Below are 12852 nucleotides of genomic sequence, written 5' to 3'. Positions count from 1 at the left end.
TGTAAAAAATTTGTCACCTATCTTTTTCATAGAAGTTACAAAGAGAAACTGATAACTTTTATAAATAAAATGCTTTGAACTTGTGTTATTCTCAACTACCTTAAGTTCAGTAAATTCCAAGTACTTAAACTGAAATAATTTAAATTTAGTTAGCACCAAAGCAAACTTGTTACCTCACTTTCGGTTCCTAACCTCACAATGGATAGTATCACTCATTATGTAATTCAAGTAAAATTTTTGATACTCCCCCCTATTTCTCTACTTTCCTCATCCAATCACTTCCTCACATCTACCTCACATAGTACTGACCCCTCTTCTGACATTAGGATTCTCATCTTCACCTAAATTACTAATGCAATTCCCAAATTGCTTTATCTCTGAACTCTTTTCCTCTAAGTACAGTCTTCAAGTGGATGTCATGATAAATCTTCCTGAAACATGAGCGTTCCATCAGGCTAGTGTCTGAAACCCTTCAGTGGGTTTTACTATCTTCAAAAGTGTCCGAATTCCTGTGCATAATAACACAAAAATCTCATATTTTTCTTTTTCTCTCTTAGACACATCTCCAGGCCAGCACTCTTCCACCCTGGATTCTTATCACTCTGGGCACAGCAGGAATGCCTAAATATTCCACGATGCTTGGCACCTTAGGACACATCAGACACAATTTCTATACTCGGATGCATTATTTCTCCACCCTGCTTTTTATTTCCAAGCCAATTTCAGTTCAAGCTCAAGTTCTATGAGGTTCGCCTTGACTTCATGTTCTCTAAACTACTAACTACTGAATCATCATGGAGAAGAATATTTATGTGTGGTTGGTCTACATGCTCATTTTATCCTCATTAAGACTTGCCAAGAAAAAGAAACAGTGCTGTATTTCAATACCTACTCTGTGAGAAAGCCTTTCCTGGTCTGCTCAACTCAATCTAACAAACCCCAGAGACACAGTTTTTTTTTGTTTTTTGTTTTGTTTTTGGGCCACACCCGGCGGTGCTCAGGGGTTACTCCTGGCTGTCTGCTCAGAAATAGCTCCTGGCAGGCACGGGGGACCCTATGGGACACTGGGATTCGAACCAACCACCTTTGGTCCTGGATCGGCTGCTTGCAAGGCAAATGCAACTGTGCTATCTCTCCGGGCCCTAGAGACACAGTTTTTAAATACACTTGTTGATTTCTCACAGCTGGCGGGGACCTGTAAGGAAGCAGCAAAAGTATTGAAAAGGCCCACACCAGGTGTAGGCTTAGGAGTACTTAATGAGTTCAATACAAATCTAATATTAGGGGCTGGAATGAGAGCACAGCGGTAGTAGGGTGTTTTCCTTGCACGAAGCTGACCTGGGATGGACCCAGGTTTGAACCCTGGCATCCCATATGTACCGAACTGCCAAAAGTGATTTTTGAGTGCAGAGCCAAGAGTAACCTCTAAGCACTGCTGGGTGTGGCCTCAAACAAACAAAACAAACCAAAACCAAAAAAAAAAAAAAAAGCCTGACTAAACATAAAATTAATTCCTGGGGTACTTGCCTTGCACTTGGCGAACCCAGTTAAGATTCCTGGGATCCTAGAGCACTGCTGGGTGTGGCCCAACCTCCTTTTCTCCCCAAAACAAATACAAGAAAATGCATTTTGCTTTTATTGGGGGGTTGGGGATGGGTCCACACCCAAAGGTTCTCAGGAATAACCCCTGACAGGGATTGGGGAGGTCCATATATAGTGCTCAGGATCAATCCTGGCTCAGTGTAAGAAAACTGCTTTTCCCTGTTCTACCTCTCTGGTCCTTGCTTTCTGAGCAGATTCAAGAGGAACCTGTGTGAGATATCCTAAAATATCAAAAAGCTGGTCCAGGTGCAGGAACAAGGGAAGGCCAGCACGCACGCCCGTGTGTGTATGGAACGCGCACCCGTCACTGATCTTGAACTCGTCTTCACTCTCCTCCTCATCCAGGTTGCTGTCGCTATCCAAGTCATTCAGCCGCCGCCGCTTCTTCCGACGGGCAGCAGCTGCCCTCTGCGGCCTTTTGTTCTCCTTCCTTTCCTCGTCCAAAATGGTGGAGATGTCTTTTCCCCGGTGGCCCGTGATGGTGGAGATGTCTTTGCCACGGCCAATGCCTGAGTGTGGGGAGCAGATGTAAGGGTTGAGGAGAGACATTTCCTCTATGGGCCATGAAATGGCTGGATTAGAAGGCAGGCAGTCACAGGTTGCAGGAGTAACTCTTGAGCACACAACCAGGAGTAGCCCCTAAGCACCACTGCTATGACCTCTCTAGCCCACCTCTTCACCCTCCCACCCTAAGAATCATGTCATTCAGGTTTAGAGTGCAATCATCAGTTGTATAGTCATAACCACTCATTTCAGAACAGCTTTATCCCCCCAAAGCAATCTCATATCCATTTGCAGTCACTCAAGACAAATTATTTAATTTGTTTCTGGGCCATTTATTCACCAAGGGAATCATAGGTCCATGAGATGAGTTCAAACTCACACCGACCATGCGCAAGTTAATCACACTACCAAATGTACTATCTCCCTAGCCCAAGAACCCTTTTTGGAAAGCAATAATGGCATTTTTCTTGGTTCTCACACATGCAGAACATGTGTCTTATCACCAAGCCACACAGTTCTTTACTGATCTTTAGTGTAGGGGCCACAGCTATGTAGGTGAGCTAGGGCTTCCAAGTGCAAGTAAATGGCTCTAAGGTTTAAACATGAAGCCTTACACTTGCCACCTAAATACCTTAGGCATCACATACCTTCTAGGTCCTTAATAATCTGTGATTTTTTTTTTTTTTTACATTAGGACACAGAAACTTTGACAGGTTGGAGAAAGTGTTTAATTGGCGGAAGCAGGCCCAGGTGTAACCCTCAACTCCTCAGGGTCTCTGAGCATCGCTGAAAAGTGATTGCTGGGCAGAGATGAGAGAAATTCTGAGGACCACTAGGAGTTGACCAAACTCCACGCCTTTACCCCAACCTCCCAAATTGTAAAGTTAGCAAATTGGAACCAGAAGAAAAAATTTAATCTATGGAGAAGACTTTAGAAAAGATCATAAAACACAGTTACTAGAGAAATAATGGGTACATCTGAGTTCATAAGAACAATGTGTCAAGCATATTCTAAATCTTTTATTCTTGCCAGAGATCAAACCAAAGATCAAACACACACAAGGTGAAGTGTGCCCTGATCTCACAATCCTGGCCAAAGAATTTTGAATCTTAATATAGTAGTCATTGAAAATGTGCCCTCAGGAGAAGGAAAGTAAGTACCTCATTGCTCTATTTAGAGCTTACTCCTGGTTCTCTACTAAATGTTTACTTCTAGTAGGGATCAGGGGGCCCTTTTGAGATACCATGGATCAAGCACTGGTTGGCCACATGTAAAACAACCAGCTTAACTCACAATGCTGAAAGTTTTTATGTTTTTTAAAATTATTATTATTATTGGGGCCAGAGAGGTGGCACTAAAAGTAAGGTGTCTTCCTTGCAAGCGCTAGCCTAAAACAAACTGTGATTTGGCGTCCCATATGGTCCCCCCAAGCCAGGGCAATTTCTGAGCACATAGCCATGAGTAACCCCTGAGTGTCAAACGGGTGTGGCCCAAAAATCAAAAGCAAACAAAAATTATTAATACTATTTTTAGCTACACTTAGTGGTCGCAAAGCTTACTCTTGGCTCTGTACTCAGGAATCACTCCTAGTGGGCTAGGGAGACCAGATGAGATGTTGGGGAATCAAACCTGGATCAGCTGTGTGCAAGACAAACGCCACAGCCACTGTCCTATCTGTCCAGCCTCATAGCATTTTCATTTAAAAAAAAAAAAAAAACTGTATAAAGATAATCTGAGAAATGTACATAAAATGCACATTTGACAAAATAAGCATCCAGAACATCATGAGGCAGCAACTCAGGGTGTGCTGCTGAAGCACTGTGCCATAGCTGGTAGAGAAAACAATGGGAAATGCTCACCTCCTCCATCTGCTTCTTTGATATCATCTTCTATGGCTTCATCAATAGCTTCATCAAACTCATCAAATCTAAAACACAACATAAACAGCTTATTGCATTATAGCAGAGTGTCCTGTACATGAACTAGGAAGGTTGCCTCTGCAGACATAGATCCCAACCCTAGACTCCTCCTAAGACTTTCCCTTTATCTTTGGGGGGGGGGGGGGTCACACCTGGCAGTGCTCAGGGGTTGGTTACTCCTGGCTCTATGCTCAGAAATTGTTCCTGGCAGGCTTGGGGACCATATGGGATGCCGGGATTCAAAGCACCGTCCTTCTGCATGCAAGGCAAACGCCTTACCTCCATGCTATCTCTCTGACCCCCTCCTAAGACTTTTCAAAAAACCCGCCTGTTTCTGAGCTCCACTCAGAAGCGCTCAGGGCTTCCCTACTCCAGGCCTGCTGCTCAGACAAACCCTCAGGTTCCTGCCCAGACAGCCTGGGCTCCAGCCTGTTACCCAAGCCCCTATATAATCATGCCCCTTTAACCGGTTCAACCCCCTTCCTTGCTGGCTTTTGGAAATTCGCATCAATTGCTAAGCTGTTGATTTTATTTGCACAGATGGACCAGATCAGGCACCAGAACTAACTTTACAAAAAGTAAAAATTTTTGGTCTTGCAGATTTTACAATATTGTTAAACAATACACAGGAATGAAGGCACTGTGTGCTAATACAGTTGTGTACAAATACAACTTATTGACCTCATGATTTAAAGTTCATGTCACTTCCATATAATTTTTTTGGACCTGTCCTCAGCTATTTATAGATGAAAACACTGAGGTCACTGGCTGGCCAGTGAGGTGGCGCTGGGCCATTGATACCATCTGCCAAGCCCTAATTATACACGTCAATGGAGTAATCAGTTGAATTTGTGCTGCAAATGTGTAAGCACTCCTGCTTTGAAAACAAGATTATGGGACCGGAGAGATAGCATGGAGGTAGGGTGTTTGCCTTGCATGCAGAAGAAAGGTGGTTCTAATCCCGGCATCCCATATGGCCCCCTGAGCCTGCCAGGAGCGATTTCTGAGCGTAGAGCCAGGAGTGGCCCCTGAGTGCTGCTGGGTGTGACCAAAAACAAAAAACAAACAAAAAAAGAAAACAAGATTACCCTTATAATTGAAACTCAGGCTCCAGTGGTTAGAATTTTTGGTAGGAGGAGGGGAGTCAGGGGACCTGGGCCTCGAAGACACAGTGTGCGCTACAAAGTGTGCTGCCTAGGAACTATGATTAAGGTGGAGGATTAGGTCCATTAGTCTGTGTGCAAGGTACGTAATTTATACTTGTACTATCTCTCCCATCTCAGAGGGTCAAAATTTTCAATTAGGGGGTCAGAGAGATAGCATGGAGATAAGGCGTTTGCCTTTCATGCAGAAAGATGGTGGTTCGAATCCTGAATCCTGGCATCCCATATGGTCCCCTGTGCCTGCCAGGGGCGATTTCTGAGCATAGAGCCAGGAGTAACCCCTGAGTACTGCCGGGTATGACCCAAAAACCAAACCCCCCTGCAAATAATTATGACTTCTTGGGCCCAGAGAGATAGCACATTGGATGGTAGGGCATTTGCCTTGCAAGTGGCCAACCAAGAACCAACGGTGGTTCAAATCCTAGCATTAAAAAGGTCCCCTGTGCCTGTCTAGAGCAATTTGTGGGCAGAGAACCAGGAGTAACCACCCCTGAGCGCTGCTAGGTGTGATCCAAAAACAAACAAACAAACAAAAAAAAAAACCTTTAAAATTTTCAATTGGGTAAATTAATTTTTCCCAAGTTATTTCCTCAGATCTGAAAAACTCATAGAATTTCCTTACATCTAAATGCCTTTAACTTTAGAATTGAGGTGACTAAAGAGTAAAAGTGATGAGCTACACATGCCTATTTAAACTTCAGATTTTTTTGTTTTGGGACACATCCAGCTAAAATCAGGGTTATTCCTTGCTCTGTGCTCAGAAATTACTCTTGGCAAAGCATGGGGGATCATTTGGGATGCCAGGGATCAAACCCAAGTCGACCACATGCCAGGCAAGCACCTTACATGCTTATCCTAAGCCCAATTCTACACTTTTTTGGTTTTTGGAAAGAAAGATATATCTTTTTGGGGTCCAGGAAATGGCTCAAAAGGCTGAGTGCATGCTTCTTGTGGGGAGCCCAAGTTACACCTCCAGCACAGGGCCCCATGAGCACTGTTGGGACCAATCCTCGAATAAATAACTCCAGTCACCAGTATGATGAAAAAAAAAAAAGTATTTCTGCATCATGATATTTAACTCTCACAACATTTATAACATTTTTTGGTTGGTTTGTTTGGGGCCACAGTTGGTGATGCTTATGGCTTACTGCCAGATCCTTCGCAGGGCTCAAAAGGCCATATAGGGTTCTGGAGATTGTACCTGGATCAGCCTCATGCAAGGGAAATGCCTTCCCTGAGGTGCTGTCACTTTGTCCCAACATTTGTATCTTTTTTTTTTGTTTGTTTTTGGGCCACACCTGGCGGTGCTCAGGGGTTACTCCTGGCTGTCTGTTCAGAAATAGCTCCTGGCAGGCACATGGGACCATATGGGACACCAGGATTCGAACCAACCACCTTTGGTCCTGGATCGGCTGCTTGCAAGGCAAACGCCGCTGTGCTGTGCTATCTCTCCGGGCCCATCCAACATTTGTATCTTGACTGCAGCCATTCCCACATATTTCCTACCTATAACTTATACATTTCCGCGTTCGTGTTGACCTTCTTTCAAGCAAGTTTGCTTTGGATTTCTTTGCATCTTTTTTCTTTTCTTCGTGATCTTCAGGAAAATCTGGCTCCTGGTTTGAAAACATAATTTTAAATGCCATGATTATTACATTTGAGGAAATAAGGCTCTGTAGCTCTCAGCACCTGCTCCCTGTAAGGAATCTTTTTAATAGTGCCTCCTATTGCATCATCTAAGGCAACAACTGCCTCTTAGGAGGGCCCAATGGCCTATCCATGCCCGCCCCCATAAAATAAAAAAACCCACCTACGAAATGCTGCTTCAGCACAAATAAAAGTGCAAAAGAATTATCATCTGCCCAAAACAAACACTGAAATACTAAGTAACATGATTAAAAAACAAACAAACAAACAAAAAATCTTGTGACCAGAACTGGAGAGAGAGAGCTCCCAAAATTGAGCAAAAAGCTGCTGGTCAAACATTTCTAAAATTTACAATTAGTTCTTTAAAAAGAACATTTTCATCACTAAATCTTTTTCTTTCTTTGTTTTGTTTTGTGCTTCCCAGCAAGTACTTGAGAACCCGGGTAGCTCCGAGCTTGAGGTGTGGTGTGGTGCTGGAGACCCGGGAACAGACCTGGCACTGGCCTCTGGGGATGGAGCTTTGGTACTGGTCCAGGCGCATTTATAGCCCTGGCCACTGAGCCTCTCTCTAACCCCATTGATATATCTTAAAAAAATTTTTGGGGGGGGTTTGTTTTTGGGCCACACCTGGCAGTGCTCAGGGCTTACTCCTGGCTCTGCACTCAGGTATCACTCCTAGCTGTGTTAATTGAACCATCTAGGGTGGTTGGGATTGAACCCTGGGTCGGCCACGTGCAAGGTAAATGTGTTACCCACAGTACTATCACACTGGCAACCCGTTAATGCATCTTTTGACAATAAAATCTGTCACATTAAGTACTTCTTAGATACTAAGTTAACAGAAAGAATGGACGGAGAGGAAAGAGGTCTGAGCAGCATGATTTGGAAGGAAAATAGGTTTAATAAGCATGAAGTTCAACTAGGTCTAAAAGAAATCGAGAATTTTCTCAAGTCAAATGAAAACAACATTTCATACATGGTAGCTCCTGAGCGATCCAGTCCTTCTTAACTGTAAGTCAGATGAACAAAATTGAGTGAGAGACAACTGTAGTCACTGATAACCTCAAATTTCCCCTGCACTGCTCTGTGTTTTTTTTTTTTGTATATTTATAAAATAACACATAAGGAAACAGAAAACAAATGATACAATTTGTAGTGAAAAATATATAAGGAGAGGAATCTTATGTGCTGAGTTGGAGGCAGACACATCATCTCAAAAGCATGACAGATGACAGGGAATGGCTTTCTCCATTTTCCTTCCCTTTGGCTGTTGCCATGACGCTGGGGGTGGGGCAGTACTCAGCTGCCCTCCACACAGTGCCAGCTCCCAGTCTTGGTTCACACTGGCGGTAAGCAGGGAGCTCAGGCACCACATGCTGAGTGAGGCTGGAGCTAAAAAACTTGTAGCCTTGAGCTTCCAAGGCAGGCTCTCTGCGGAGGCAACTGCTCTAAATCCCTTGCACTTTCACGTCCAATAAAACACATGCACTAGAGATTTTCAAGCACTCAAGGCAGACAGGGGGTTAAACTTAAGAACAACTATGACAAATTTCTTTAAAAATATGGGAAAACAGAAACTTACTTGTGGAGGAATGATGTTCTCAATACTGATACCCACGTATACCAACCGTTCTTTCCTTTAAGTTAGAAACAAAGAAAACAATGAGATTACCTAAATTAGTTTTTAAAAAAATCACAGTCAATCAGGAACACAGCCAACATTAAAATTATAATCGTCATCATTTTTGTTGTCAAACAAAACTGATCGAGAGAAAATTGTATGTTAGCTATTATCTGTAAGATTTACAGTATGGAGAGGCTTAATACCTTCTGGAGGTATCAATACTGAGTTTGAGGAGTGACACATTCTGGTGTGATAAGCGTGTACCTGAAACAGGCAGGAAAATTTAGGAATGAGTCCTGCTGTAACTCACTGATAAAGTGGTTGGGGCAGAAAGCCCCTTTTGGAAAAAGTATAATTGACTCAAGCCTGAAAAGTGGGAGTCAACTTCAATGACACTTAAGATGGCAAACACTATAGTACTATCTAGTCTCAAGAACACAATTTAATAGCTCTCTCTTGATAAAGCAAGAATATGGCTTCACACATGGAACGTACAAAATGCTTCTATACTTTTATAGCATACAAGTACTTTGCGAAGGATCACTACGCAAAAGCCCAATTTTATAAAACACAACCACATGAATGTCTCAGTCAACTGTACTGAGATCACTCATTTCTTTGCAAAGGGAAAAATAACCACAGTGTAGCCATATGGCTTCATACTCTGGAATGCCTCTAGAGGGGCCAGAGCAATAATATAGCCGGTAGGGAGTTTGCCTTGCACGTGGCTGAACCAGGTTGGTTTCTCGTCACTCCATACAGTCCCCATGAGCACACAGCCAGGAGGTAGCCCGTAGCACTACTGGATATGGCCAAAACAAACAAACAAACAACCCCCCAAACAACAAAAACCAAAAAAGACACTTTTAGTTAGGTCAAACTTCTCCTGAGAATGAATTTCCAACATAATTGACATTTGCAAGGTTTCATCTTCAAAGAAAGAAACTTCTGTGGGCATTTTTTTCATTTGGGGTTTTGGAGCCACACCTGATGCTCAGGATATACTCCTGGCTCTGGTATCAGGTAGCCATGTACAGTGCTGGTGATGGAACCTAGTTCAGCCACGTGTAAAGCAGTGTACTATTAACTCTGGACCCTGTTGATGTTAGATCAACAAAACAATCTTTGAAGTGCCAGTAAGGAAAGCCAGGGCCTCACACAGGCCAGGCACATGCTCTTCTGTTGAGCCACATCCCTACAACCTTTTATTCAACAAATTTTATACACATCGCAGGTACTTTCTCTGGCTTCCCAATGTTAATTCAGTGTATGGATAGAGCTGAGCTGTGACATCTAGTAACTGCTGATCAATATATGTCTTCCCTGCCATGACCTCACAGAGCGATAGGCCCCGGCCATTCAACAGCTGATGATTTTAGGCTGTTAAGCCTTTCGTTCTGCTAGAATCTTAAGATAAGAATCTCACAGTAAGTAATGAGAATGGTTATAAATGTACCTGGCAGATGGACAAAACCGAAAGTGATTTAAATTAAAATCTGATTTTAAAATGCCACCAAAGGTTGAGTAGGGTGTTTTATTCACAGAAGGCTAACCTGGGTTCAATCCCCACCAGGAGTGATTTCTGATTCTCTAATCACAAGCCAAGTGTCAGTTGAGCATCGCTGGATGTGGCAAAAGAAAAACAAAACAAAACAAAAACAAAAACAACAAAATCCATACAGGATCTTTGCAGAAGGCACTCCCCAAACAGAGCATTATGTAATGATGCTTGAGAGAGGCCATCAGACTGAATTATGTGATGGAAGGCAAATGACATTCAGCCATGTCTGGCCTAAAAGTAAACACATAGGTAGTGCTGGCCGCATTGAAGAGTGCAGCCAGAGCTTGCAGCTCACTGGAAAACAATTCTTCAAGTCAACAACTATATTGGCTTCACCACTGTGGATGTAACTCACTGCAGTACTTTTTTTTTGTTTTGTTTTGGTTTTGGGTCATACCTGACAGCGCTCAGGGGACCATATAGGATGCCGGGATTTGAACCACCATCCTGCATGCAAGGCAAACGTCCTACCTCCATGCTATCTTTAAAGTCCCTCATTGCAGTACTTTCATGGACTAGGAGTGTTTGTATTCCAGACTCCTATCAGACCTCTTCTTGGGTCTCATCCTGTCTCTAATTGCAAGCAAGATCCAAATGTCAATATAATATGGCCGCAGAACCATTTTAAAACTGTTAACTGCTGGTAAAAATGAGACAGGTCTGCTTTGGTTTGTAAAGCCATGTCCACTGGAGTCACTCTCGGTTTGAACTTAAGACACATGTCAAGTTTGTGGGGTGCGATTTAAATAAACCGATTAAACATGGTCTATGTGTTTTATGAGAGACTCTTTCTTTGGAACAGGACCTAATGACAAAGAATGTTTTTATTGGAACTAGTGGTAGAAACTTGAGGTTTACAACTGATGCTGATGATGTGCCTCCATTTCTGTAGTGTTTTGAAGAAAAACCTCAGAGAAAGGCATAACCTGCTTTGGACTAGAAGAAAATGCTGATTAACCAAGGGGACATCAAGCAATAATCAATCTTTCTATGTGTTTACAAACATGTAAGAAATGAACATACCTACTAAGGACAGTACTCAGTACTTTGAACCAAAAGATAGAGTGGTCAATTGGTGTTTATATGTGTGTGTATAAATATTCATATTTTGAGCTGTATTAGATATGTTGGATTCATATCTATCTTTTAGTTTATTTATACAAAAATTTCTTTTATTCTTCAGAATCTCTACTCAACTAAAATAAAAAAAGGAACAAAAATACAAGAAAACCCAACTTGGTTATAGTCATCATCATAGATTATAGTAACGCTCATAGTTATAGACATATCTGTGCCAGAAGAAAACCAAAGATACAGAAGGAATGATTATTTCCACCATTATTTAACAGCTGAGAACAATAATAACTGGAAGACACATTAAAAAAAGAGGAAGAGACACTGTTAGAAGAGCTAAGAAATTTAGATGGCTTAAAAAGAAGGTAATGGGGCAGGAGTGAAAGTACAGCAGGTAAAGTACTTGCTGACCCAGGTTTAATTCCTGGCATCCCATATTGTCTACTGAGACCACCAGGAGTAATTCCTGAGTATTATCAGGTATGGCCCCAAGACAAGTAAGTAAGTAAATAAATGGGTAACATTCAGCAACATCTCAAAGGTAGGTGCTGTCATCACAATATTTTCTTCCATGGTGGGTCTAGAGGAAAAAAACTTCTATCTAACCACCCAGCACAGAAATTCTTCCAGTGACTATACCCCGTGTGTATTTTTCATTTTAGATATTCAATTTTCTGACTTCTACTGACTCATTTTCCCACAGGGTTCTTCTGGGATGTGATTTTTGACAAACCCTGACTGCACTGGCCCAAGCTACTCTCACTGCCACTCCTTCAAGTCCTTGCTCCTGAGGAGAATAGTTGAAATTCTCCAACTAGGTGTTATACAAAGATGTTTACAGTTTGGTCTCAGTATGTTTGAATTTTTGTTCTTGGGCCACTATAGGCTAGGGATCACTCCAAGTGGGGTTAGGGCCCATACGAGGTTCCAGGAACGAACCCAGATCAACCACGTTGAAAACAAGTGCCTTATGTCTATTCTACTTCTCTAGACCCATAATATTCTCTTAAGGTTGACCTTTGATTCTCAATTCTGCCCATACTTGTTGAATTTGCCAAAATTACCCTCTTCTCTGCATTTATTTCTAGAACTAAAATGCCCCTCACTAAATGTGATTAAACAGCTTTAAATACACCTTGATTTGTACATTTTGTATTAAATACCGGCTCATCTTTTGTATGCTCATGAACAATGTACTATCTCCTTTATCTGGTTATGCTATGAATATACAATTGAATGTCTAGAAACAGATCAAAGAAAATGCAAATAAATATAAATACCTATTAAACTAACCACTGAGGGCCCGGAGAGATAGCACAGCGGTGCTTGCCTTGCAAGCAGCCGATCCAGAACCTAAGGTGGTTGGTTCGAATCCCGGTGTCCCATATGGTCCCCCATGCCTGCCAGGAGCTATTTCTGAGCAGACAGCCAGGAGTAACCCATGAGCACTGCCGGGTGTGACCCAAAAACCAAACAAACAAACAAACAAACAAAAAAACAAAAACTAACCACTGAATTTAGAACCCCCAAATTTTATTAAGTCATTCATTCATTGTTTTTAGACTACATCCAGCAGCACTCAGGGGTTACTTCTGGCTCCGAGCTCAGAAATCACTCCTTGTCAGGCTCAGGAAACTGACCATATGGGATGCCAGGGATCAAACCCTGGTTGGTCCCAGGTTGATCGCATGCAAGGCAAACGACCTACTCCTGAGCTATCACTCTCTCCCCTAAGTCATTCATTCCTGTTTTTTTTG

At 42.4% G+C, this 12852-nt stretch overlaps 1 protein-coding gene across 1 annotated transcript in view; it reads right to left on the bottom strand.

The window, feature by feature from the left end:
- Positions 1 to 12852, bottom strand: part of RSF1 (remodeling and spacing factor 1) — a 109480-nt gene that overhangs the window by 6834 nt on the left and 89794 nt on the right. Inside the window, exons 10-13 of the mRNA XM_049776230.1 lie at positions 8419 to 8473; positions 6696 to 6805; positions 3967 to 4034; positions 1904 to 2111 (exon numbers count right to left, since the gene is read on the bottom strand). Coding sequence (XP_049632187.1) covers positions 1904 to 2111; positions 3967 to 4034; positions 6696 to 6805; positions 8419 to 8473 — 441 coding nt within the window. The remainder of the gene's footprint in view (positions 1 to 1903; positions 2112 to 3966; positions 4035 to 6695; positions 6806 to 8418; positions 8474 to 12852) is intronic.

This window comes from Suncus etruscus, chromosome 7 (assembly GCF_024139225.1).
Source record: "Suncus etruscus isolate mSunEtr1 chromosome 7, mSunEtr1.pri.cur, whole genome shotgun sequence".
Taxonomy (NCBI): domain Eukaryota; kingdom Metazoa; phylum Chordata; class Mammalia; order Eulipotyphla; family Soricidae; genus Suncus; species Suncus etruscus.
The sequence above is the reverse complement of the archived record's forward strand: the minus strand, read 5'-3'. Positions and strand labels throughout refer to the sequence as shown.